The sequence below is a fragment of the Gouania willdenowi genome, chromosome 6, assembly GCF_900634775.1.
Source record: "Gouania willdenowi chromosome 6, fGouWil2.1, whole genome shotgun sequence".
In the NCBI taxonomy this organism is placed as follows: Eukaryota; Metazoa; Chordata; class Actinopteri; order Blenniiformes; family Gobiesocidae; genus Gouania; species Gouania willdenowi.
Genome location: NC_041049.1, coordinates 57,195,681 through 57,220,614, shown reverse-complemented (window position 1 = coordinate 57,220,614; position 24,934 = coordinate 57,195,681). Strand labels below are relative to the sequence as shown.

Sequence of the window (24,934 nt, the reverse complement as noted above, 5' to 3'; positions counted from 1 at the left end):
TTCCTGGTTTAACCAGCGTTTTGAGTTTGAACTGCACCTGGAATTATTGTTTGTATTTTGTAAAGAAGCTATAGGGGTGAGCTGCCATTTCATTTCCTGTTTTCTAGTGTGTTTTGTGTACAGGCTTATATAGGAGTTTATTTATTATTTTGGCCTTGGTTCACCCTGACGTTTATGCTTCTGTTTTTGTGTTTATTTGTTGGGCAATAAATTACCTTTGCCTTATTCAATTCTCTGTGTTTCTTTGAAATGTGTTTGTTCCTACCCTAGACTAGGGACGTAACACTGATGAAACAATACCCATTCCCCATTAAGATCTGGCAGTTGCTCCGGATGCCAACTTCTGGAACCAAATTTGCAATAACATCTATAAAATATCTCTAAATGCCGATCTACAATCAATACAATACAAGATATTACATAGTACTCATCTCACAGGTCATAAACTTTCCAAATTTTACTTAAATTCAGATGTATGCACCAACTACACTCAACACCTCAGACACTTACAATCACACCTTATAGTTCTGTTCACAAGTTTTGGAGATGGGTGACACAATCCCTCTCTGCCTGTCTCTCCCTATTTTTTTGTAAATATCCACTCCTCACCTCTTGTCTCATTGTACTGTGTATGTACTGCACTGCATTATCTCTGCATATCGTGTGTGTATATATATATTGTTTTCATCATGTCTTGTATGTTGCAGTATAAAATAAAAAAAATTCACATACCCACTGTGACAATTTGCATACCCCACTTTGGGAACCTCGGAGACAGACTGTTTCAAGTTCTAGTTGTCTGCTTGATAGTTTTTGTTGTTTTTCTTTATAGAATTAAATTGAATTGCCAAACCCTGATGATTAAAATATTCACAACTAGGGGTGTGTATTGCCTGGCATCTGGCAATACGATTCGTATCCCGATACATATGTCACGATACGATATAGGACTGGGCGAATTTTGCCTTTAAAAAATCCCTGATTTTTTTTTAAAGAAAAATTTGATATTCAATTTCCTTTTTTTTTTTTTTTTAATGCACTTAAACATTACTGGAGACATCAGGTATATTGTCAAAAGTGGAACTTTATTGCTGTGATTGTCCACAAGAGTTAAAATGCATAGAACAATTCCAAAAAACTGGTGGAAAAAAAAATATTTAAAAAATAAAACGAAATAAAAAAACTCAAATTTGCAAAATGAAAATTGTTTTTATCTACAAATTTCGATTGAATCGATTTTTTTTGCCCAGCTTTAATACGATACGATATATCCCGATATTAAAGTATGAGGCAAATATTGTAATTTTGTTTCTATATATTACTTAAGAAACAAATAATCTGTAATATTCATGAGAACATTATGCAAGAAGTATATTTTATTGGCATATTTTACACTCAAAACATTGGCTTTAACATGCCATGTGCCAACAACTTAAAATAAAAAATAACACACAATCTGCTTGTGGCTTTTAAACCAACTTTGACTTTAGTGCAACATGGCTTTAGTGCAACTTAACTGAGGTATATGCCTAGAACAACAAATAAATGCAGAAAGTTAGTAGTTTCTTTTTAGATTTTATTGAAAAAACACAAGCTGGTCAACATGCCCAGGTTTCAGCACTTCTTTGTGCAGTTACAATGTCTCCTGCAGTGGAAAAGACCTTCCTGGTTCAATAAAGGTTAAAAAAAATTGATATGGATGGATTTAGAATCGGTCCGAGAATCGCACGACATAATATTGCGATATATCGCAGAATAAATTTTTTTCAACACCCCTATTCACAACCAAGTGATAAAAGACACAGGCTTTGCTTAAGAACAAGTGTTTATGTCAAAGGAAATATAATCGCCACTGTTAATATATCTTTTTGAATATGTTTCTTAGGAACAAAATTGCAGGAAATTGTTGTTTCCAGAGGAAAAATCCTGGAGCTATTGAGACCAGATGCTAACACAGGAAAGGTGCTCCATACTATATGTTTTGGATAGTGGGCGGTAACCAGAGTACCTGGAGGAAACAGATGCAAACTCCACATAAACAAGCATTTAGCGACATTGGGAAGAAACAACTCTCTTTTAACAGGAAGAACCCTCCAGCGGAACCAGGTTCAGAGGAGGCAACCATCTGCCTCGACTGGTTGGGGTTAGTGGACAGAAGGACCAACAGAACAGAGAGATAGAACATCAGAGTGTCCCAGACTAGTTGAGCTGTGAACCACAAATCAGGAACTGCCATCATCAACTTCACAACACTGGAAACAGAGAAGAGAGAGAATGGCGAGGAGAAGGCATTGACTGCAGAAAAACATGATTCAGTATTATCAAGTGTCACGGCAAATTTGCGGTTGACCTCATTTGGAGACATGATTTATTGCTCTGGTTGAATGATGGAGTCCAGGCGAGGCATTGATGATTTTATTAAAAAGGTTTATTATAAAACTAAATAAAAAAGAGTACAAAGATGGACAACATTAGTGACCGCCCCGGGCGGACGTCCGATGATCGAGTGGCCCACAGTTCTACCTCATCACGTATATTCTCCCTCAGTCCCCCTCCCTCCTCCCCCCGGGAGATAAAGAGGACAGAGAGGAGAGGGGCTGGAAGAGGGTGAAAAGAGACAGTTTCTTCTTTAGGTCAAAACAACCAGTTCTCTGGTATCTCCTGATTGTCGTGAGTGTTGGAGGTGTGTGCGTGTATGGTGTTTGTGTGTATGAATGGATGTGTATTGTAGTGTTGTGTTCAAGACCGCACTATCCGAGACCAAGACTTGCCCAAGACCAGAATGCACCGAGACCAAGACAAGACCAAGACTTTCAGGAGCCGAGACCGAGACAAGCCGAGACCAAGACCAAGACCATAAACATTTTTTTTTCAATTTAAAAAAATATATAAATACATAAAATTATGGCAAGGTTCAACAGTTAAATAACATCTCTCTTTAATTTTAGTTTATTTTAAATACATTTGACGGACAAAAAAAAGTGCCTGCAAAAACATAACTAAAATATTAAAACTACTACTGATAAATTCACAATTATTCTACATATTTGAAAACAAGATTTTTATGTCAGCTGAATGTACAGCAAGTGTTTAAAAGCATTTCTGCCAAGAAATAATGAATCTTGATTCTGATTCTTTGAGTTGTGCAGGTCAACAGGTCACAGATTTCACAAGATAATTTTTTAGTTTGAAAAAGCCTTTACACAGGCCATTTTTATTAATTCACTTAGTTGATATAGTTTAATTTGGTTGCTGTAATATAACTAGGATATTCAATTAACAAAGGTTTCCAGCTGTAACTGTAAAAGTGAAACTTTCTGAAATAAAACTACAAACAAGTTGTCATCAGTCTAAAAAACATAGAGCTACAGGTAGATGTGAAACTAAATAAAACAAACTCAAACCCTGGAAAAGTCATGTAACAAATTAATCAATAGTTCTTGTTGAGAATTATTATTATTCTGGATACAGTGGAAACAGAAACTATAAAAAAAATAATTATATTGTGAACCTGTTTATATTGTGGGGAACATATTATATACATAAATGTAATTGGAGTCTAAAGCCACAAAAAAACACCACTTTAAAAAGAAAATAGACTAATATAAGACCTCTTTACAGTTATTTGAGTCATTCTGGGCTAGTGCAACTCTGCGGCGATGACGCGCTGGTGACGACATAAACCAAGATGGCGGCGGCCCGGACTACAGCCGACATTATGTAATAAAGCCTTAAAAGACATGGATATAATGAAAAGAGTGGATGGACAGAGGCATAAACATGCGGACTTTCACACGGACACACACGGACTTATTAAACACACACAGACTTATTAAACACACACGGACCTCAGTACACACGGTAAACGGAACAGGCTTTACCGCTCGGCTGGCACTAGGACCCAGAAGCAGAGTAAGTGCGTCCCCTATCCAGCATTCACAGGCTGTAATATCATCAGTTTATCATTTTACCAGTTGTTAGAGCTACTGTCTTTACCAGGAAGATAATATTTATTACTGGTGATTGTTTTCAGGAGTTTTACTGGGATTTTTACCGGTGATTAGTTCATATCTCCCTTGCGCTCCGCGGTCCAAACTGACACCTAGCCACACACGTATGAGTGTGTCACACACGTCACTCAGTCACATTAAGGAAGGTTGCGGTCATTATACAGGGTGGATTAAATAATGAATAAAGGATTGTTTTATCCCATTCTTCTCCGTGTTATTATCACATTATAAAAAAGTTTAAAAATAGGTCTCGAACGGTCTTGACGGAAAATCCCGAGTCCGGGCAGCCCGAGTCCGAGACAAGACCGAGTCAAAATGCGTCAGAGTCCGAGACAAGACCAAGACCTTTAAAATTTGGTCTCGAGACTAAGACCGGTCTTGACCACCACAACACTAGTGTATTGGGTGTGTATGTGTGACTATGTGAGTGTGTGTAGGCATGCGAGTGTGTGATGCCTCTGTGTCTGAGGGATAAGATGTGTTTTGGGAAGCTGACCTCGAGAAGAGAGCAGAAAACATGAGACAGCAGAAATGAAGTCTCAACTTAAAGCCTTAAAAAGAATAAGGTCTATGAGTAAATATGTTAATAATCATAACTAACAATTTTTGCCCTGACACAAGTCAGTAGCACCTGGAATACAGTGTGTTATTTTTTTTTATTTATTCAGTTTATTTCCGACATGGTTACATTCACTTTTTTTACATTTTTTTTTATTTTTTTTTTTTTTTGTACATGGCGAAAAAGAAGACGAGAGAAGCAGTTTCCTTATTGAGGTCCCGTCCCCTGTTTTGTACATCAAAAATTTACATGGGTTTACATGTCTCTCTGGTCAAACATTCTTAGGTTGTTCTGAACAGTCCTTTTTTGTGTAGGATTTATTCTCATCTGTAGTCAGTGTTGTCTTTTTTTTTTTTTTTTTTTATTCCTCCTCTCTGTCGTTGTTTGTGTTGGCCTTGTTCCCTGTCAGATGTTGTTTGCATTCCTCCAGAAAAGTCCATCTTTTTTCGAAGTTGTTCGAAAGGTTTTTTCCTTTTCATCCATGACGTCACCACTCAGGAATGTCTCTTTTGGACACAAGTTTGCAGCTTGTTTTGTCTCTACCTCAAGGTTGTTGTTAGTTCTATTGGCAGTGTTGTATTTTCCACTGTTATATTTAACCATTTCTTGTTTAAACACATTACTATGTCTTAGTTCATAAGCAAGGTAGTAATGTAATCCTTAATCACCCCACCACCTAGCAACTGAAATGAATAAATGACAGACCTTTTTTACTCTTGGTTTCCACATTGAATTCAGTGTCAATGAAATAATCACAGTCTGAGTTTTGTTTCCAGTGTTTATATAGATTTGGGTCCATCTCCGTGATTACCATCAGTAATGTTGTTGTTTAGGTGGATCCTTCGTATTTTCCCAAGTCTTCCATTGTTTTGATGAATATTGGTTTTCTGTTCTCTTCTCCCAGTGTTGTGATTTAAATCCTGCAGTTTTTCATCCACTTCTTTAGAATCTTTCCTCCTTTTTTTATTTGGCGTGCCTTCCATGCAATGCTTGCGTTATTTTTAGTCAGGTTTTCATTAATAAAAACCTTCATTTCCTTCAGTTTTCTGCCTTGCTTCAATAGTTCTCCTTTGAATTTCACCTTCGTGAAGGTGATTTTTAGAGCTCTGTTGTCATTTCTCTTTGGCAGGAGTTGATGTTGTCAGGGTTCAGGACAATGTCCTTCGACTCCAAGTAGTCAATGACCTTTTGTTCAATTGATTTTGTTTCTTCGTCACTTACGTAACTCCTGGGTTTTATCTTTAAGCCTGTGATGATGACATCTTTCTCTCTTCCTTTCTGCTGGCAGTTTGTTCCACTTCTTTGCAGCATAACAACTAAATGCAGCATCACCATATTTACTGTGAGCTCTGGGCTCCACTATCTAACCTGTGTCCATAGATTTCAACGACTTTATCTCGGCAGATAGACCGTCTTTGAGGTTTCGTAGACCCTCGCGTATCATCTCCTTGAGCTCTTCCAAACCCGGATCAGGTTCTGGAGGGCCTCCATGCGGTTTCTTAACCATTTTTCTAATCTAATATTCCTTGTTATCGTTTGATAATGAGTGTAGTTTGCGGAAAGAGAGTTTTAGGAGTGAGTGTGCCCTGGGCTCTACACTAACTTTTCCAGTGGTGGCACTGGTGCGACTAACTTTCTCAGTTGGTCGCACCAGTACAGAATTGGGTCGCACCCTTTTTTTTTTTCAAGCCATGCATGCTGCGCAAGGGTCACTGATGTCTGTAGGTGATCCTCCGTTATCAGCTGGCATTGAAGCGGTGCTGCAGTAGCATGCCTCTGGACTGCAGCTTTGAGGAGGTTTCGACGGGCTACAGAGGAAGTTTTTGGCCGGTGGGAAATTAATCCAGGCGGTGGTGGAGGCGTTTTAACACAATCAACCAGGGAGCATTTTCCGTCTTCTGCACCTGGACGGCAGGGGCCAGGTGCAGTAGTCCTCATAAGTAACTACTTATAAGAACACATCACGGCAATCGGCTGACGCCTCTGAGGAAGAATGCAGACGACTGTCGAAACATGTCAGGTAACAACAGCTCCTAAAAAAGGTTGTTTGGAAAAACTAAACCTTAACATATTCTGAAAAAGAAGACATGTCATGAACAACTTCATGTGTTCAATGTCAAATTCAGCTTTTTAAGCTTAAGTCTTGTAATCATAGGATGTGTGTTCTGCGACCTGTAATTGTCAATCTCCATTTTAGCTACCACCTTAATGTGATAATGCTTGATGACCAGGTTGTAGAGAAAAGCACTGATCAGGCTCCCAATCAAAGGCCCTACCACTGGGATCCACCACCAGTAGTTCCCATACCTGCATGGAAAAGAAAAATGGCATGTTTAAATATCAATGTTAAACGCTGGAGCTGTTACGTGATTGTTCAGCTGCATCAAATGCATCTGTGGGGTGAATGTGACATTATTTAACTGCCGCTCAGGCTCACATGTTGTAAACAGATTATAACTATGGGTGCGTCTTTAAAAACACTAGAACATAATTCAATGATCAAACCCTTTTCTAGTGTTATGCTGCTTCAGGTTTTAAATGCTGTGGGGAAATATTTGAATTGTTTCTTTGTTTGAAAATGTACATTATTATTATTATATTCTAGCAAAAATGTTGATAGGCAAATCAACTCAGTCGTTTACGTTTTGTCATCTGTATACATGCTTATCTCTTTGGCCAAATTGATTGCATCTACTTATCATATCACAATTACGATCTCATACCTGCTGCAGGTACAAAATCTCATGCTTATATTACAGTCATTTGGAATATTTCAATGTCCTGTTGATCTTTTTAATTGACAGCAGTCGGAAAACAAAAACATTTCAGTGGCTTACGTGAACACCTCCATCCCCCATCCCGCCACAGCTGTGAAGAGTCGTGGTCCCAGGTCTGTGGCAGGATTCAGTGGGTAATCATACTTCAGTCCAAAAGCAATGATGGCGAGCTCCACACCAGCTGCGTGGTTCCTTAGTTTTGTGATAGCAAGGACGGCCAGAACCAACATAGCTACGGCCACAACCTGGAGGAGTTTAAATGGTTTTTATTAAAGGATAAAATTAATATAATAATAAACATCTTTTCTACAGCATAAAAAAGGAGACTTACAATATTTTTTTAACTGGATTTTACATTTTTTTTAAATTTTTAATTAATATAAGCTTTAACGAGCCTTCATGTAACAGAAAAATTATTTCTTGACTACAATTTGCAAAACTTTTTGTCCCAACCTTTTGTGTATTGTAAAAAAATCAATTTACGAGAAGGTTTTTGTGACGCTCTCTGACTAATGCTGCCAGTGGCCCCAGTGTGGGACCCCCAAGCAAGTAAATAATAGACGGGTGGTCACAAAGCTCACCTGAAGATATAAGCCTTCCTGTATCGATACGGGTCCTGCTGGATAAGAGGCAAAAATATGACCTGATCCTTTGCTTCCGCTCACAGACAGGTTCCTATTGGTGAAAACCATTATTGCATCTGTATGGACGATAAAGGCACATCTGCATTAGCGCACAAGGGAAAGCCACACTGAAAACTTGTAACACTTTCAACATTTACCGTAATATATGCCAAAGACTACAGCAGCCCCTAAGAAAGCACCGAGGAACTGAGCGATGATGTAAACCAGGAAATGCTTCCACTCCAGTTTTCCCAAACAGGCCTTAGCCAGAGAAACGGCAGGGTTCAAATGACCTCCTGAGAGAGGAAAGACACACAAACACAGTGGGTTAATTTCAGGTTGAACATATCAATGACAAAGAAAGTAAAATACTGTACTGTCGTATGATTTCCAGATGGACCACATCATATTTTATTGCGTTTACCTTATTCTTAAAGTTTATTTCTCATATTTTAGTTTTTTGACTAAATAATTTTAGTCGACTAAAGCAACATCTATTCGTAGTTGTGTAACTGTGATTGGTATGTTTGGATTTCCCGCACAGCGGCTGCTTCTGATTGGCTCATTTAACATCATGTTCCCGCCCTACCTCAAATTTTGTTTAATTAGTTGCGATTATTCAATCATCTTGAATTTTTGACAGTCTTTACCAGCATAATTGTCTAGATTTTATTTCCTGAATAAAACGTTGCACATTTCAAACTAATGCTATTTTTGTTTATTTATTAAACAATAGATCAAATTTGAATGCCACTACATAACAATGAAATTAAAACACAGATTCAATACATGAAATAAAACTAATAATATAAACTAACAGTAAAGAAACTCAACCTGCCTGTTAGCATGTTCGGAATTAGCTAGCTAGATGGAATAAATCTCCCTAGGGTTAAATCTATTGGGCTAAATCCGCTATCTTAGCTTCTTAAAGTGTTAATTTGTTCGAAGTGCCGTAGCCGTATCAACAAAGTACAGAAAAAATGGCAGAACAAGTGATTTGTTTGTTTGATTTAGGGTTCGGGTAGGTTAGGGTTAAACAGAAGTACAAGTACGTAATGTCTTAGTCACGTGACTTAACACGTGACCTAAACTGGCCAATGAGGGGCTCTACGTACGGGTACGGTTACATACGGCTAGCTACTGCCTAATGTGTTTGGTTATTAAATACTGGTATTAAAACGTATATGCTGTAAAGAGATGTTTTAAAATCCCTGATAAGTAGAGGTGAGTAGTTTTTGGTGCTTACCTGAAATTCCTCCGGTCATGTATATAGCTATCGCCAGGCAGACGGAGATTATGATGTTCACCATTGACATTTCCTCCATGTTTGAGATCAGAGCATTTTGAGCCTCAAAACCACAGGTAAACCACTACAGACACATGAAGAACAGCACAAACAGTCAGTGACCAAGCAGAGATAAACAATAATTAAAAAAACCAAAAACAAACAAACAGCAAAGTTTCACTTACAACCATGATCAAAGTTCCCAGCATTTCAGCAAAGAATTTCTTGACTATTCCTTCCATTGTAGCAATTTTTCAGTCGACGATAAAAGCACTGAGTGAATATATGTGACTGATCGCTGTAAAGTTCAATCACCAAAGAAGAATCAAGCTTTGACATGCTTTAGGTAAAGGCAGATAAGGAACCCTTTCATGACGTCATCTTATTTCATGACATCATCTTCATTCTATCTCAGGGCACTAAAATGTCTAATAATTGTAAAAATAAAAAAATATATTATTATTATTATTGTTTCAAATACACATCACACACAATAACTATGAAATAGCTGTTTCATATCGTTAACAATTTTCCAAATACAAATCTAGTTCAAATAAAATGCAGTATAAAAACATCTAAGGTGGTGCACATGTCACTTTGTGCACTAATCCTGGCAACATGATCAAAAGCGAATTCTATAATAAACCTATATATCACGTTGATTATTGTTCAGACAATATAGTGATCTAATACATATTTTCCCCTGTGGCAGCTCTGCGCTGCCATACAATGCCGCTTCCAGCCCAAGATCATTCATTTTTACCAGAGCATAATTTATACCTAATTTCTTTTTGTCAAGAGTTCTTTGCCGACCTCTGCAGGACAGAGCTGATTCACTGCAAAATTAGTTTTTTTTTTTATCAGGCATTGCTACGGCCACCGTTGCTGATGACGCTCTTTGTTCAAGGACCCCAGGAACGGCGGGGCATCGTCGGCTTCGTTTGTTTGTAGCGAAGCGCTTTGTGCCAATGCGAATATATCCAAGTGAAATCAGAAGCATCTGCGTTAAAACACGGGTAAATATCGTGTTTTATAAGTTTTCATATTTTATTTGATCTAAGAGATGCATTATGTTTAAGAAGTAAGCCCAATTTGCGATCATAGAGTGAGGTAAAGGACACGTCCGGTAAAAGTGGCGCTCCGTATGAATGGAGTCTGCAAGGCCACCGGTACTGAAGTTATTGGAGGAGCTTTATTAAGTAAAACAATGCTTAAATCTGCACCGTTGCGTAGTCAATATATTTAAAATTACTCTACACGTAAATCATTCACTAAAGTGATTTTTCTGGAGGCTAGACGTTAGCATGTACTGTGGAGGCCATCATATAAACAGTAGACTGGCTCTCAATTGTTGCTGTAAATCTGAAATAAGGGTATCCACATTTAGTGACTCTCTGAATCCCTAAAAGCAGCGTGTTTTAAACACTTTGTTGCTTGAATGTAATGAATTTATCAGTGAGCTCAACTGAAAGCCTGACAATGAGCCACCTTGAGTGTTCTAGTTTAATTAGGGTCATTTTATTTCCTCAACACCCTGCTTATTTTATTGTGGTCAAATAAATCACCCAGACCCTTTGACAACATAAACCCACCTACCTCGGGGGAGCTACATCAGGGAACTAGATTTTTTTTTAAAGTACACATTTGAGATTGTCCTAAACAGCTTCATCTGCTGGCCATTAAATAAATGTATTATAAAATTTTACTAATAATTGAAAATCAAATGATCAGATGAAGTCAGTAAGTACATTCCAATGATTACTAATCATTTCAGTTCTCTCTCGTTTAATTTGATATGTACACTGTTGTCAAGTTTTGAATTATCCATCGCTATTGGATAACACGGCACCATCTATCAATATTGACTATGGATCCTGATTGGTATCTATTATATATTATTAATAGGGATGTAACGATACACAAAAATCACGGTTCAATACGTACCTCAGTATTGAGGTCATGGTTCGGTTCATTTTTGGTACAGTATGGAACAAAATGCAAAACATAACAACAATGTCTTTAACATTATAAAGAATATGAAAATAAAGCTTTTTTAAAAAAAAATACAATACTATTGTAAAGTGCTGCCTGGTAATAATATTCTCAAACAACAAATACATTAAATATTATAGAAATAAGCTGACAGCTTGTGAACAGCTTTTAACAAACAAAAAGTACAGCACAGTTCCAACATGTAGCCTTTGGTTTAGACCTTCATATTTTTGGCCAGAAAATTTAATATGTCCACATTGTCTGCAGTAAGTGCAGATCTGCTGGCAGTTACAAATGCATAACATGAATTTGCTTGTTCATTCAAAACTTTTGTTAACCAACAATGTATTTAACATTATACAGAATATGAAAATAAAGTTAAAAAAAAGTGCTGCCTGGTAATAATAATATTCTCAAACAAAAAATACATAAAATATCAGAAAAATAAGCTCCTCACAGCTTGTTAACAGCTTTTAACCACTGCTATAAAGACTCTGATGGCAGTTGTTACAGCTTTGGTCAGATCTGATTTGCTAGGCAGAGGCTGCTTGAATGCCGGTCAGCTGCGTTTGCACTAAAGCCGTTTTATTCCGTGTCGCAGTGATATTTGCACTTGGGTGGTGCCGTTTCAAGTGAGTTAGCATGTTTGTCCTGTTCCCGGAAACATACCCGATCTCAGCTGAACAATGTCAGCATGCTGCCCTCGTTTTTTCCACTGGTCTTTTTCTGTTGCAGTATTTCACCCGGAAGTTGAAGTGTTCCCAAGCAGGAGACTTTAGCGACAGAATAGGGTCCTCCAGCTCTGGTTTCTTGCTAGCTTTATTCATAAAGCACGGGCTACACATGCAGCTGCAGGCGGAAGTAAACACGCGCAACTTCCGTTTTGTTCCGGGAACTCACCTGTGCAGAACCCTGTTCCTGAACCGAACGTCCTGTACCGAAACGGTTCAATACAAATACATGTATTGTTACACCCTTAATTATTAATATAATCTCCTGTGTGTCCTTCTCCAGCTTTGAGCTCAGTGCTGTTTAACCCCTCATCGCATATGAGTGAGAGCCACTGAGAGGGAACCATGTTTCTCTACAACATCACCCTACAGCGTGCCACAGGCATCTCCCATGCAATCCATGGAAACTTTTCAGGTAAACTATAGTATTATTATACTGGCACTCCCAATGTGCGTTTGTAATGTATTTCACGAGTTATGGTGGTTCTGGTTCTGGACGTAAAGTTTTTATTTTGTTAAAGGGATCCTCCACTGTTTTTATAAATGTGGCCCAAAACTTTTGAAATGTCCTTATTAGAAGCAAAACAATGCAATTTGATTAAAAATAAATCCTGAATGAAATAAAGAAATAGTACAAATGAAGAAGAAGCCTATTCATTTACATTCTGGCTCTACAGTAACCTATGCAAAACTGCATAATAGTTCCTTTTCTTTTTAAAAGTGCAACTGAAAATGTATTTTGTGACTTAACAGTTGGACTTTAAAACAAATCCCATATCAAAGAAAAAATATAAATAAACAAACTGTGGCTTTCATTCGCTCTCTTGTTGCTCCTTTTCCTCTCTGTGCCCCTCTTACCTTGGATTTCACATGTTCTTTGTTTCTCACTTTTTTCATTTTGTCTTGGGGAAGCCAAAATGCTTCCACACTTCTGATTTAAAACATGATGATACGTCCTGAATTTCAAATTCTAAATAGATGGCACCCTTTACTGTAAAAAATAAATAAATTAAATACTACTAAAGTACTTCAATTTCAGAGTATCGATGTCAACCATGACACCTTTGAATCAATTTTTAACTACCTCACGATTAATCTTTACATACCTAATAGGAGGTGAAGCATTCAGGATAATTTAGCAGCTTTTTCAGTCAAAATGACAACTTGTGCTGCTTTGGGTTGCTCTAAAAATCAGTAAAAGTTAAAAAAGTTGATGTAAACCTCTTTTGTTTACCAAAATTTGATAAACAAAACTACAGACTTAATACTAAATAAAAAAAACACTTCACCTTCGCACATGGCAGAGAGTGGCATCACACACTTACAGCACATCTTTCAAAATAATTCAATGGTCTCATTCTCATATCTAGTCCAGAAGTTTGGCATCAGGAACACCCATGACTTGGAATTTTTGCAAATACAATCTATAGTCCTGGCAACATACAAAAGAAACATAAATCTGGATCTCCCTCCACAGTGCCATCATTCATCAACATAAAATATACACTCACTAAAATCTGATGAAACAATACCCATTCCCCATTAAGATCTGGCAGTTGCTCTGGATGCCAACTTCTGGAACCAAATTTGCCATAACATCTATAAAATATCTCTAAATGCCAATCTACAATCAATACAATACAAGATATTACATAGTACTCATCTCAAAGGTCATAAACTTTCCAAATTTTACTTAAATTCAGATGTATGCACCAACTACACTCAACACCTCAGACACTTACAATCACACCTTATAGTTCTGTTCACAAGTTTTGGAGATGGGTGACACAATCCCTCTCTGCCTGTCTCTCCCTATTTTTGTAAATATCCACTCCTCACCTCTTGTCTCATTGTACTGTGTATGTACTGCACTGCATTTTCTCTGCGTATCGTGTGTGTGTGTGTGTGTGTGTGTGTGTATATATATATATATATATATATATATATATATATATATATATATATATATATATATATATATATAGTTTTCATCATGTCTTGTATGTTGCAGTATAAAATAAAAAAAATTCACATACCCACTGTGACAATTTGCATACCCCACTTTTGGGACCTCGGAGACAGACTGTTTCAAGTTCTAGTTGTCTGCTTGATAGTTTTTGTTGTTTTTCTTTATAGAATTAAATTGAATTGCCAAACCCTGATGATTAAAATATTCACAACTAGGGGTGTGTATTGCCTGGCATCTGGCGATACGATTCGTATCCCGATACATATGTCACGATACAATATAGGACTGGGCGAATTTTGCCTCTAAAAAATCCCTGATTTTTTTTTTTAAAGAAAAATTTGATATTCAATTTCCTTTTTTTTTTTAATGCACTTAAACATTACTGTAGACATCAGATATATTGTCAAAAGTGGAACTATAATGCTGTGATTGTCCACAAGAGTTAAAATGCATAGAACAATTCCAAAAAACTGTGGTGGAAAAAAAATATTTAAAAAATAAAACGAAATAAAAAAACTCAAATTTGCAAAATGAAATTTGTTTTTATCTACAAATTCGATTAAATCGATTTGTTTGCCCAGCTCTAATACAATACGATATATCCCGATATTAAAGTATGAGGCAATTATTGTGATTTTGTTTCTATACATTACTTAAGAAACAAATAATCTGTAATATCTGTAATATTCATGAGAATTATGCAAGAAGTATATTTTATTGGCATATTTTATACTCAAAACATTGGCTTTGACATGCCATGTGCCAACAACTTAAAATAAAAAATAACACACAATCTGCCTGTGGCTTTTAAACCAACTTTGACTTTAGTGCAACTTAACTGAGGTATATGCCTAGAACAACAAATAAATGCAGAAGTTAGTAGTTTCTTTTTAGATTTTTTTGAAAAAAACACAAGCTGGTCAACATGCCCAGGTTTCAGCACTTCTTTGTGCAGTTACAATGTCTCTTGCAGTGGAAAAGACCTTCCTGGTTCAATAAAGGTTAAAAAAAAATTGATATGGATGGATTTAGAATCGGTCCAAGAATCGCACGACATAATATTGCGATATATCGCAGAATAAATTTTTTTCAACACCCCTATTCACAACCAAGTGATAGAAGACACAGGCTTTGCTTAAGAACAAGTATTTATGTCAAAGGAAATATAATCGCCACTGTTAATATATCTTTTTGATTCTGTTTTTTAGGAACAAAATTGCAGGAAATTGTTGTTTCCAGAGGAAAAATCCTGGAGCTATTGAGACCAGATGCTAACACAGGAAAGGTTCACACACTTCTGACAGTGGAGGTCTTTGGCATCATACGATCGCTGATGGCCTTCAGACTCACCGGAGGAAACAAAGGTAAGTCATTGGGTGTATAGGATTGAGACTACAAATCAATAGTCCTCATATTTCCCTTGAATTGAACACATAAGGATACATTGTTCGCTGGTTAATTTAGGTTTTTCCCCAACTAGAGTTGGAGCTTTTATTTTAATGTTGAGATAAGTGAAAGCAACTCAATAGTGAAGTGTAATCGTTGGACTTTGTTTTATGTGTCATTTTTAAACATTTTAACTTTATAGACTACATTGTTGTGGGGAGTGACAGCGGTCGAATTGTCATCCTGGAGTATCATCCATCAAAAAATATGTTTGAGAAGATCCACCAGGAAACTTTTGGGAAAAGTGGCTGCAGACGAATCGTCCCAGGACAGTTCCTGGCTGTCGACCCAAAAGGCCGCGCTGTGATGATCGGTAAGTTTACTTGAACTCAAAGACGGGATTTAAATAAGAAAACCTTTGTGGTTGTTGGACAACAAAAATGAGGACCAGCCATTATTCCTACAAATCATGTGAAAACATTGGAACTCTTTTTAAAACAATCTTTCCTGATAGTGAGATTGCAGAGCAGTTTGCTTGTAGGAAGAAGAAAGGAGCATATTTTTACAATTGGTATAGCTTCTCATTTCCTGTCTCCGATGAAAGAAAAAGTCAAGAAAGATCAATATATGCTTCTCTTTTTGATGAAAGTTTGAACCATGAAATGACGAAAAGTCAGCTTGATATGCACGTAAGATTCTGGCACGATAACTATGTAAAAACAAGTTATCTAAGTTTGGTTTTCATGGGACATCACACCATGGAACAAATGTATGAGAAACTTGAAACTGTTTGTTCAGATATTGGGTTCCACAATCTTATGCAGCTTTCGATGGATGGCTCAAATGTGAATTTAAAGCTTTTGAGACTGATACAACAAAACATTAAAGATCAAACAGGCCTGAAAATGGTTGTTGTTGGAAGCTGTGGTTTACAAATACTACACAATTCCTTCAGAGCAGGCTGTGCAGCAAATTAATGGGAGCTTGGAAATGCCCTGTCAAGCCTCAACTGGTTATTTATGGACGTCCCAGCATGCAGGGAGGACTATACAGAGGTAACTGGTTCCTCATCTTTCCCCCTTGGTTTCTGTAATCATCGGTGGCTAGAAAATGTTGAGGTGGCAGAGCGTGCACTTCAGATCTTGCCCTGCCTGAATACATATATAAATGCTGCAAACATAAGGACTGTAGCAGAGCCCTCCACCAAGTCTTTCAAGGCTGCAGAAAAGATTGTTGGAGATGACCTCTTCTGGAGATGACCTCTTCCATGCAAAACCGGTCTCGAGACCAAATTTTAAAGGTCTCGGACTCGGAAGCATTTTGACTCGGTCTTGTCTCGGACTCGGGATTTTCCCTTAAGACCGTTCGAGACCAGCACTAATTCCTGCTATTTTTAAACTTTTTTATAATGTGATAGAGAACAACGGGATAAAACAATCCTTTATTCATTCTTTAATCCACCCCGTATAATGACCGCAACCTTCTTTAATGTGACTGAGTGGCGTGTATGACACACTCGTTTGTGCGTGTGCGTGTGTCTGGCTACGGTTTCAGTTTGGACCGCGGAGCGCAAGGGAGATACAAATGAATCACAGGTAAAAAGCCCAGTAAAACTCCAGAAAACAATCACCAGAAATAAATAGTTTTTCCGGTAAAGATAGTAGCTCCAATAACAGGTAAAATGATAAACTGATATTACAGCCTGTGCAGCAGTATGGGGATGCATTTACTCCGTCTCTGGGTCCTAGTGCCTGCTCTCCGGTGAAGCCTGTTCCGTTTACCAAGGTCCGTGTGTGTTTAATAAGTGGTGTTTTTTGGGGGGCTTTAGACTCCATTTACATATTTGTATATAATATGTTCCCTACAATATAAATAGGTTTACAATATAACTATTTTTTTATAGTTTCTGTTTCCAGAATAATAATATTTCTCAACAAGAACTGTTGATTGGTTTGTCACATGACTGTTCCAGGGTTTGAGTTTATTTAGTTTCACATCTACCTGTAGCTCTTTGTTTTTTTACACTGCTGCCAACTTGTTTATCGTTTTATTTCAGAAAGTTTCACTTTTACAGTTACAGTTGGAGACCTTTGTAATTGAATACCCTAGTTACATTACAGCAACCAAATTAAACTATATCAACTAAGTGAATAAATAAAAATGGCCTGTGTAAAGGCTTTTTCAAACTAAAAAATTATCTTGTGAAATCTGTGACCTGTTGACCTGCACAACTCAAAGAATCAGAATCAAGAATCGTTAACACTTGCTGTACATTCTGCTGACGTAAAAATCTTGTTTTCAAATATGTAGAATAATTGTGAATTTATCAGTAGCAGTAGTAGTTTTAATATTTTATTTATTTTTTTGCAGGCACCTTTTTTGTTCGTCAAATGTATTTAAAATATACTAAAATTAAAGAGAGAATGTTATTTAACTGTCGAACCTTGTCATAATTTTATTTATTTGTATATTTTTTTGTTTGTCTCGGACTTGGTCTAAACTCGGTCTCGGTTCCTGGAAGTCTTGGTCTTGATTTGGTCTCGGGCAAGTCTCAGTCTCGGATAGTGTGGTCTTGAACACAACACTACTACTTTCAGCAGCTTCTGCGAGACAGAAGTATCAGCTTTATCTAGATGAAAAGAAAAGGTTGCAGAAAAAGGAGAACAAGTTGGAAAAAAATGAAAGGAATAATGGAAGAGATGGCAGAATTAAAAGCAAAGAAAAAGTTTTTGGTGAAAGACATTCAGGTATTGAGCACGTCTGCTAATCGCAATGCAGAAAAATCAGAGACACTTGCAGACCTCAGCTTTGTTTCTAAATGCAGTGGACTTTGACAGGCTGCAAAATTAAAAGACAGGTCTCTTTAGACTGGAGAGTCAGTCAGGAGATAAGATTAAGGAGCTGAAGGAGTTGCCCTAACATTGAAACAGTAGGACAATGTTAATTAAAGTCAGGGTTATGTTGGTTTTGATCATAATGGCCATAGATAAATGCATTCCCTATACACTATGGCTTCCCGTTGTATATCAGTGACTTGTGTTATTGTGAATGTAGATTTTATTTGTTAAGTAGGCATTATTTGAACTTGGAAGATTTATTTTTTTTACGTTTGATTAATGTTCATATGTTATAACTAAAAAGGTGCTATGTTGTCTGTACAGTATGTATTGTTTACAGATGGTTAAATTTGTTTTTGGTCCAAAAATTATTTATAAATTGCACTTATTTCCTTGCCCATTGAATTTATTTTGCTGTGAACGACATGGTTATAGTAAAGCATGTGAATGTATTTTAATTAATCTTTAAATTGGCATTTTTCCCACTTGAATTAAATGAAATTTTGTTTTAAATGTTTGCCAATTGTGCACGCGAATGTACATTGGTTATAACTTTGCATTGTTTGCACATTAAGATTCAATAAAATTAAAGTTATTGTTTATCATTCATAGAGGATTGTTCCCTTGGTATGTAAATTGGGTTTTCATTTCTGCAAAATAGCAACAGTAAAACAAAAATGAAGGTAAACGGAGGGTTATTTGTCATATATGTATGTATAGAGTATTAAAAGCTTTAGCTTCTTTGGCAAACATTTATCTTGAAAATGCTGGAAAAGTGCTTGAATTTTACTCTTAAAAAGCTGTAAGAACCCTGTATCTAATGTAAGCTAACGTAATACATTTCTATCGGGTTTTTTTTTATTTATTTTTTTTTTACACACGACAAAATTCTTCATTGTTTTGCAGTACAAGATTTGCTCTTTTTGTTTTTTTAAGTATGATTTGAAACAACAATGCATTAATCACCCTTCTTTAAAAGTTTATATCTTGCATTTGGAGGCATGTTGATTACAAATGTATCTTGTACATTTTAGTTTACAATAACAACAGTTTTGCAAAGGGTAAGAGTTTCAGTCCACTTGCTCTCGTATAATATTTTAATTATTGTTTGGATCAAACAATCCATTACATTTTAGACAGTTTGCTTTTAGTTTTGTCTTTAAGAAATAACTGAGGTTTGTGTTCTGAGTACTACAGAGTTCTGCATACCAAATCTAGGATGTGTTATACTTTGATGAAAAACGTACTCTTGGAACAAGTTTATTGTTGATTGTTTTTGGTCTGTTCTTCTATGTAGGAGCCATAGAGAAACAGAAGCTGGTTTACATTCTAAACAGAGATGCTGCTGCAAGACTGACCATCTCCTCCCCACTGGAGGCTCATAAAGCAAACACGCTCGTATACCATGTAGTCGGAGTTGATGTTGGTTTTGAAAATCCAATGTTTGCCTGCTTGGAAATGGACTATGAGGTAAGCTTTTTAAAGTTATCTGTGGCTTTTAAGAAAGTGCTAAGACGCTTTTTATTTAGATTATAGCACAGAATGCGCTGGTAAGATTTTGAGAATGTGATGAGTCTGTCATGTCTCTTCTCTGACTGTCGGTGAAGAAAGACTTTAAATCTCTGATCTCAACAATTTAAAAAAAAAAAAAAAAGATCATTTTGAAGTTAGATCTTATTTAGCTGTTGAAATTGATCAGCAATGTCTTCTGTCCTTGTATTCTACGTTCAAGTGTTCTCAACTCTGTTGTGAACTCTGTCTTGCCAGGAAGCCGACAATGACCCAACAGGAGAAGCAGCTGCTAACACACAACAGACGCTCACCTTTTACGAGCTGGATCTTGGCTTGAATCATGTGGTACGCAAGTACAGTGAGGCATTGGAAGAGCATGGGAATTTCCTAATCACTGGTAAGCACTTTGGTCTAGATTCCAAGCTGAAATTAGCTTGACCTACTCTGCCCTTCCTCATACTGTTTATGCAGTGATCAATCATTATAACATCTGTCAAACTGTTGTTGAAATGATGAGTTTTTCATGTCTCTTCTCTGATTAAACGTGGAGAAAGATGTAACTTCTCTGACTTCAACAGAAACTCTTAAAGACGGTGACATACAATCAACTGAAATATGTAGAGCAGGTCTTTAGTTGTAAAACAGCTTGTATTTTATTTGAGCCTGTTGAATAATAATGAGCACTTTACTTTTGGATATAACCCACTTTGTCTGTGTGTAGTTCCTGGTGGTTCAGATGGGCCCAGTGGAGTTTTAATCTGCTCTGAGAACTACATCACCTACAAGAATTTTGGCGACCAACCTGACATTCGCTGTCCCATCCCACGACGGAGGGTAATTCCTTAAGTTCCTATAAGTTACCACATCTTTCACTATACGTTATTTAGGAATGCAACTATACAGTCAGACCACGGTTCAATACGTACATTGGGTTTTTGTTCACGGTTTGGTTCTGATGGCCCGGGCTGTGAAAATGTTTCCAGTGTTAAGTGTTTTAAGTACTTTTTAAAGAACAGCAAGGGATTAAGAAAGAGAGCTACTTTTTTCATTTTAAACCTTTTTATTTTACTTTGAAGCGAAACAAAATTCATACGCATTCCTGTGTATGGTGTATTGTATGACATAAAGTAAGCAAAACAAGTGCTTAACCCTGGCAGCCCATATATAAACTAGGGAAATATCCAAAAAATAAAATAAATAAACTAAAATGCATTACTTTCAATAAATAAACCTGTAATAAACTTAAACTGGCCATTTATTTTGTAACATGGATTCATAATATTTAAAAGATGACGTAGCCCACATCTCCAACCACCGAAAACGGCTTCAAATCCCTGGCGATGAACACCCACTGCCTTTTTTGATTTTTTGATTGTTTCTCTGAACAAGTGAGGTATGTCTTGTTGCTTTTTGGGTTGGCAGTGTTACCTGTCCATCACCCTGCTCCAGGCAGTGATTTCAGACTGTTCTGATTTCTGCTCCGTCTGTTCGTCCTCCTTGCAGAAGCGTCTCCATCAGCCTCAGAGTCCAGAGCACCAATTAATTTTAAACAAACTTAAAGCATTGATTTAACAACTTTATGCTGTTTATCCTCCTATTACAAACTGACTGACTTTTACTTCATCCACACTGCTGCTGCTATAATGAGGCAGTGTGCATCATGACAAAATGACTGATCAGAATGATTCAGTGTGAGCAAGAACAATTTAATGTTAACAATTTAATTGTTCCACCTGGTCTAATGTGACGGAGCTCAATTTTGTGGCGGCATGAAGCTTATAGAACTGGGAAAAATTCAAATTTTAGCCACGTCATTGTTTAAGCCGCAGGGTTAGAGCGTGAGAAAAAAGTAGTGGCTTGTAGGCCAGAATTTACAGTAGCTTTTATCAAAGTCACACGTCTTAATGTACTGAATTTTGATTTATTGAAACTTTTTATTTACCACAGAATGACCTTGATGACCCTGAGCGCGGCATGATATTTGTCTGCTCAGCGACCCACAAAACCAAGTCCATGTTCTTCTTCCTTGCCCAGACTGAGCAGGGAGACATCTTTAAAGTCACTCTTGAAACAGATGAAGAAATGGTGAGCTAACACAGGAGCCTCTTTTGTATCAGTAGGCTAGAATGTAATGGGAATAATGGTCTGTGTGGTGTTTTAGGTTACAGAAATTCGGCTGAAGTACTTTGATACAATCCCTGTGGCTACAGCCATGTGTGTCCTGAAGACTGGCTTCTTATTTGTGTCTTCAGAGTTTGGGAACCAGTAAGTTTAAAGATCTATTACATATGTCTCTGTGTCTTCCTCTGCTTTTCCTTCATACACCTCTTTTTTTCCAGCTATCTTTACCAAATCGCACATTTGGGTGACGATGATGAAGAACCGGAGTTCTCTTCTGCAATGCCTCTTGAGGAAGGAGATACCTTCTTCTTCCAGCCTCGTCCTCTCAAAAATCTTGTGCTGGTGGATGAACAGGAGAATTTATCACCGATCATGACTTGTCAGGTAAAGTTCATAGAGCAGTAACTTAATTGTTATGATATTAATGATATGTACCAAGGTTCTTCTATTTGATGTATTTTATAGATTGCAGATCTTGCCAATGAAGACACGCCACAGCTGTATGTGGCCTGTGGACGAGGACCCAGGTCTACTCTCAGGGTTCTTCGACATGGACTGGAGGTGCAGACAAACTACTAAAATAAGAGCAAATACAAAGGCACAACACAGATTTTCTTGCACCTGTTACCATTACTAGTTACTTAAATAGAAAAGTTAATCAGTTTCTATACTGATTATTTAGGTCAAAGTGAGTTATTTTAGAAAGTTTTATTCACATTTGATTTATTATCAATATTAATAAATAGTATAGTGTATAAACAAAATATAATTGTAATTTATCTATATATTTTATGTTTTTCCCTTCATGTCAGCCCAGTTGGTATGGACCACTGTATTAGAGTACTAGTTCTGGCCAAAAGTAATAATAAAATGCTACTTTGTAATGCGTTGGCCTGAATCCTGCGGATGAATTTCTATAAGATAAACTGAGTCTTAGGAATGCTCTGATCTCACCTTAAAGAAAAAAGTGTTTTGCTTTTATTGCTTTTATCATCTGGTGATTTAACATTATGCATAGCAAATGAGCCAAGTTCATTTTAAATACTTTATTTTTTCTTAAACATCCAGTAGTCATTTAAAAGCTGGCTATGGTCGTGTTTATGGACACCTTGTTGATGACACCTGCTTTAGACCAAAAATCAGCTAGTTTGGCAATGACGTGTTCACAAGGATCATCGACTTTTAAAAGTGACCTGGTTACAGGGAGGGGCGCAAGTAAATGCCTTTTCTGTATTTGTGACTGCCAGGTTTCAGAGATGGCTGTGTCGGAACTGCCAGGTAACCCCAACGCTGTGTGGACAGTACGCCGACATGTGGAAGGTAAGCTTTCTTTTAACAAGTAATTTTTCCTACTCGAGTGTGTTGCTGTACTTTTTTAATGGAGTTCACTTTGCTCATTAAGCAGCAGTTATTCATCCGCTTTTACGTCCTTTTTCCAGTCAATGGTTCTTTTAGAACTGATGGACACGCATTCTTGAGACTCGTGTCACCATATGATCAGTTTATCACTTTTAAAGGCTTCGGTGTGTTCTCTTACAAGAAGGTTCTCCATGATAATTTTACTCCCCTTTTTAGTTAATATCATGTTGTTCTACAGTTAATTAATGTCAGTCTGTGTGAAACTATTACTTAATACAAAGGAGCCCAATCATGATTTTCTCTGACTTTGTAATTTTATGGTCTAAAACATGGTTCCCCAATTACTTAAGCCCGGGGGCCACATTATGTCAGTAGTTGCCAAGTCAAGGGCCAAATTGTCTGTTTTTTCCCCATTTGACTTGTAAACATTTTTAGATGTACAGATGATGTTTCCACCATTATTATTATTTTATTATTTGTTTTAGTAGAAGCACGTGTAAGTCGGTCTGTGCTGAGAGTCACACAAGAGAAAGAAAATGTACTCTTTTAAAACAAAATACGTCCAATATCAGCATTTTAATTATTTTTTATTACTGGCAGCATGCACAGTATTGAAGTGCCACTTTAGATTTTCTGCTTTAATGGCAGCGACAGTTGGCATGCATATTAAGCTTGGTTTAACTTCGGCATGGTCCGGTAAAATAAAGCCAAACTGATCAGTCTAGTCCGATTGAAATCTTTCGGTTCTTGGCAAATTTGGCCATTCTGTTCGTTGTTCAGCTTGTTACTCCTGCTCTATTGCTCCGATTACTTGTGGATCTGAGCGTAAAAGAGGACATGCAGTGCAGCGTCCATTGGAGAGTTGTCAAGTGTAAGGTGTGCGATTAGGTCAAATGATCACACTTTTTGACCTAAAATCCTCGTGGCGTGATGAAATAAATGGATTTTAATAGAAAATAGAGAACCCAACTATCATTTTGATATATTGACATGTATATCTCCACCTCTGTACATGGTCTCATTTATGAGATGTCATAACAGTGACTGTGCCATGTTTTCTGATAGTAGAGATGCTCCCGCCAAAGTAGGGTGGATTCCATCTCTTCCTATCAGGTTCGGTTTTCCCCAGAAGGATCTCCAATTATCAATGAAGCCCACCTCGTTTTGTGGACACCACCTCGATAGCCAGCGGGTAATGATGACATGCGGCTATACATGTCATCACTGGTCAGATTTGGTAAGGGACCAGAGAAAATTACGGAGTCCGACATTGTTTTATCATAAGCACAAACTGATTCAATGTTCACTTTGGTTGCTTCCGACTGACGACGTCGGGAGTCATTAGTGCCGACATGGAGGACTATCCTATTAAACTTACGGTTACTCTTTGCCAGCAACTTTAGATTTGATTCTATGTCGCCCGCTCTGGCCCCTGGGTTGCACCTCACGATGCCCGCTGACTTTGCGAGCTTCACGTTTCTCACTATGGAGTCGCCAATTATCAGAGTTTGTTCCCCGGTGAGTTTGTTGTCCTCACGGAGGGGGGAGAACCTGTTTGAGACGTGAACATGGTGGTGTCCCGAGCGACCACTGTTTGTGGTCTGTGTAGGTCTTATAACACAGAGAAAAGTGCTCTGTCTCAATTTTTTTACATTTGTGACGTCACAGGTGAAAGTCCGCCATTGTTTTTCTCGCTAGCAAAGGAGTAATGGCTACCGGTAAAACTAAATAGAGAACTTTCCTGCTGCTGGTGCCGGGCCTCCACAGTGAACG

At 37.3% G+C, this 24,934-nt stretch overlaps 2 protein-coding genes across 2 annotated transcripts in view; one reads left to right on the top strand and one right to left on the bottom strand.

Annotated features, from left to right (window-relative positions):
* Positions 1-5,904: 5,904 nt before the first annotated feature.
* On the bottom strand, positions 5,905-9,564 carry LOC114465572 (aquaporin-9-like). Its single transcript, XM_028450672.1, has 6 exons — positions 9,440-9,564; positions 9,216-9,339; positions 8,128-8,265; positions 7,928-8,046; positions 7,407-7,591; positions 5,905-6,876 (listed from the first exon to the last, which is right to left on the bottom strand). The coding sequence occupies exons 1-6, from the start codon at positions 9,494-9,496 to the stop codon at positions 6,672-6,674; spliced, it is 828 nt and encodes a 275-aa protein (XP_028306473.1). The 5' UTR covers positions 9,497-9,564; the 3' UTR covers positions 5,905-6,671.
* A 569-nt stretch (positions 9,565-10,133) lies between these two features.
* sf3b3 (splicing factor 3b, subunit 3) overlaps positions 10,134-24,934 on the top strand; it is a 41,840-nt gene continuing 27,039 nt past the window's right edge. The window contains exons 1-12 of the mRNA XM_028450640.1: positions 10,134-10,270; positions 12,261-12,392; positions 15,155-15,310; positions 15,535-15,705; positions 19,467-19,639; positions 19,937-20,078; positions 20,403-20,515; positions 21,629-21,766; positions 21,843-21,946; positions 22,021-22,186; positions 22,268-22,363; positions 23,050-23,122. Of these exons, the coding sequence (XP_028306441.1) occupies positions 12,323-12,392; positions 15,155-15,310; positions 15,535-15,705; positions 19,467-19,639; positions 19,937-20,078; positions 20,403-20,515; positions 21,629-21,766; positions 21,843-21,946; positions 22,021-22,186; positions 22,268-22,363; positions 23,050-23,122 (1,402 nt within the window). The 5' untranslated portion in view covers positions 10,134-10,270; positions 12,261-12,322. The remainder of the gene's footprint in view (positions 10,271-12,260; positions 12,393-15,154; positions 15,311-15,534; positions 15,706-19,466; positions 19,640-19,936; positions 20,079-20,402; positions 20,516-21,628; positions 21,767-21,842; positions 21,947-22,020; positions 22,187-22,267; positions 22,364-23,049; positions 23,123-24,934) is intronic.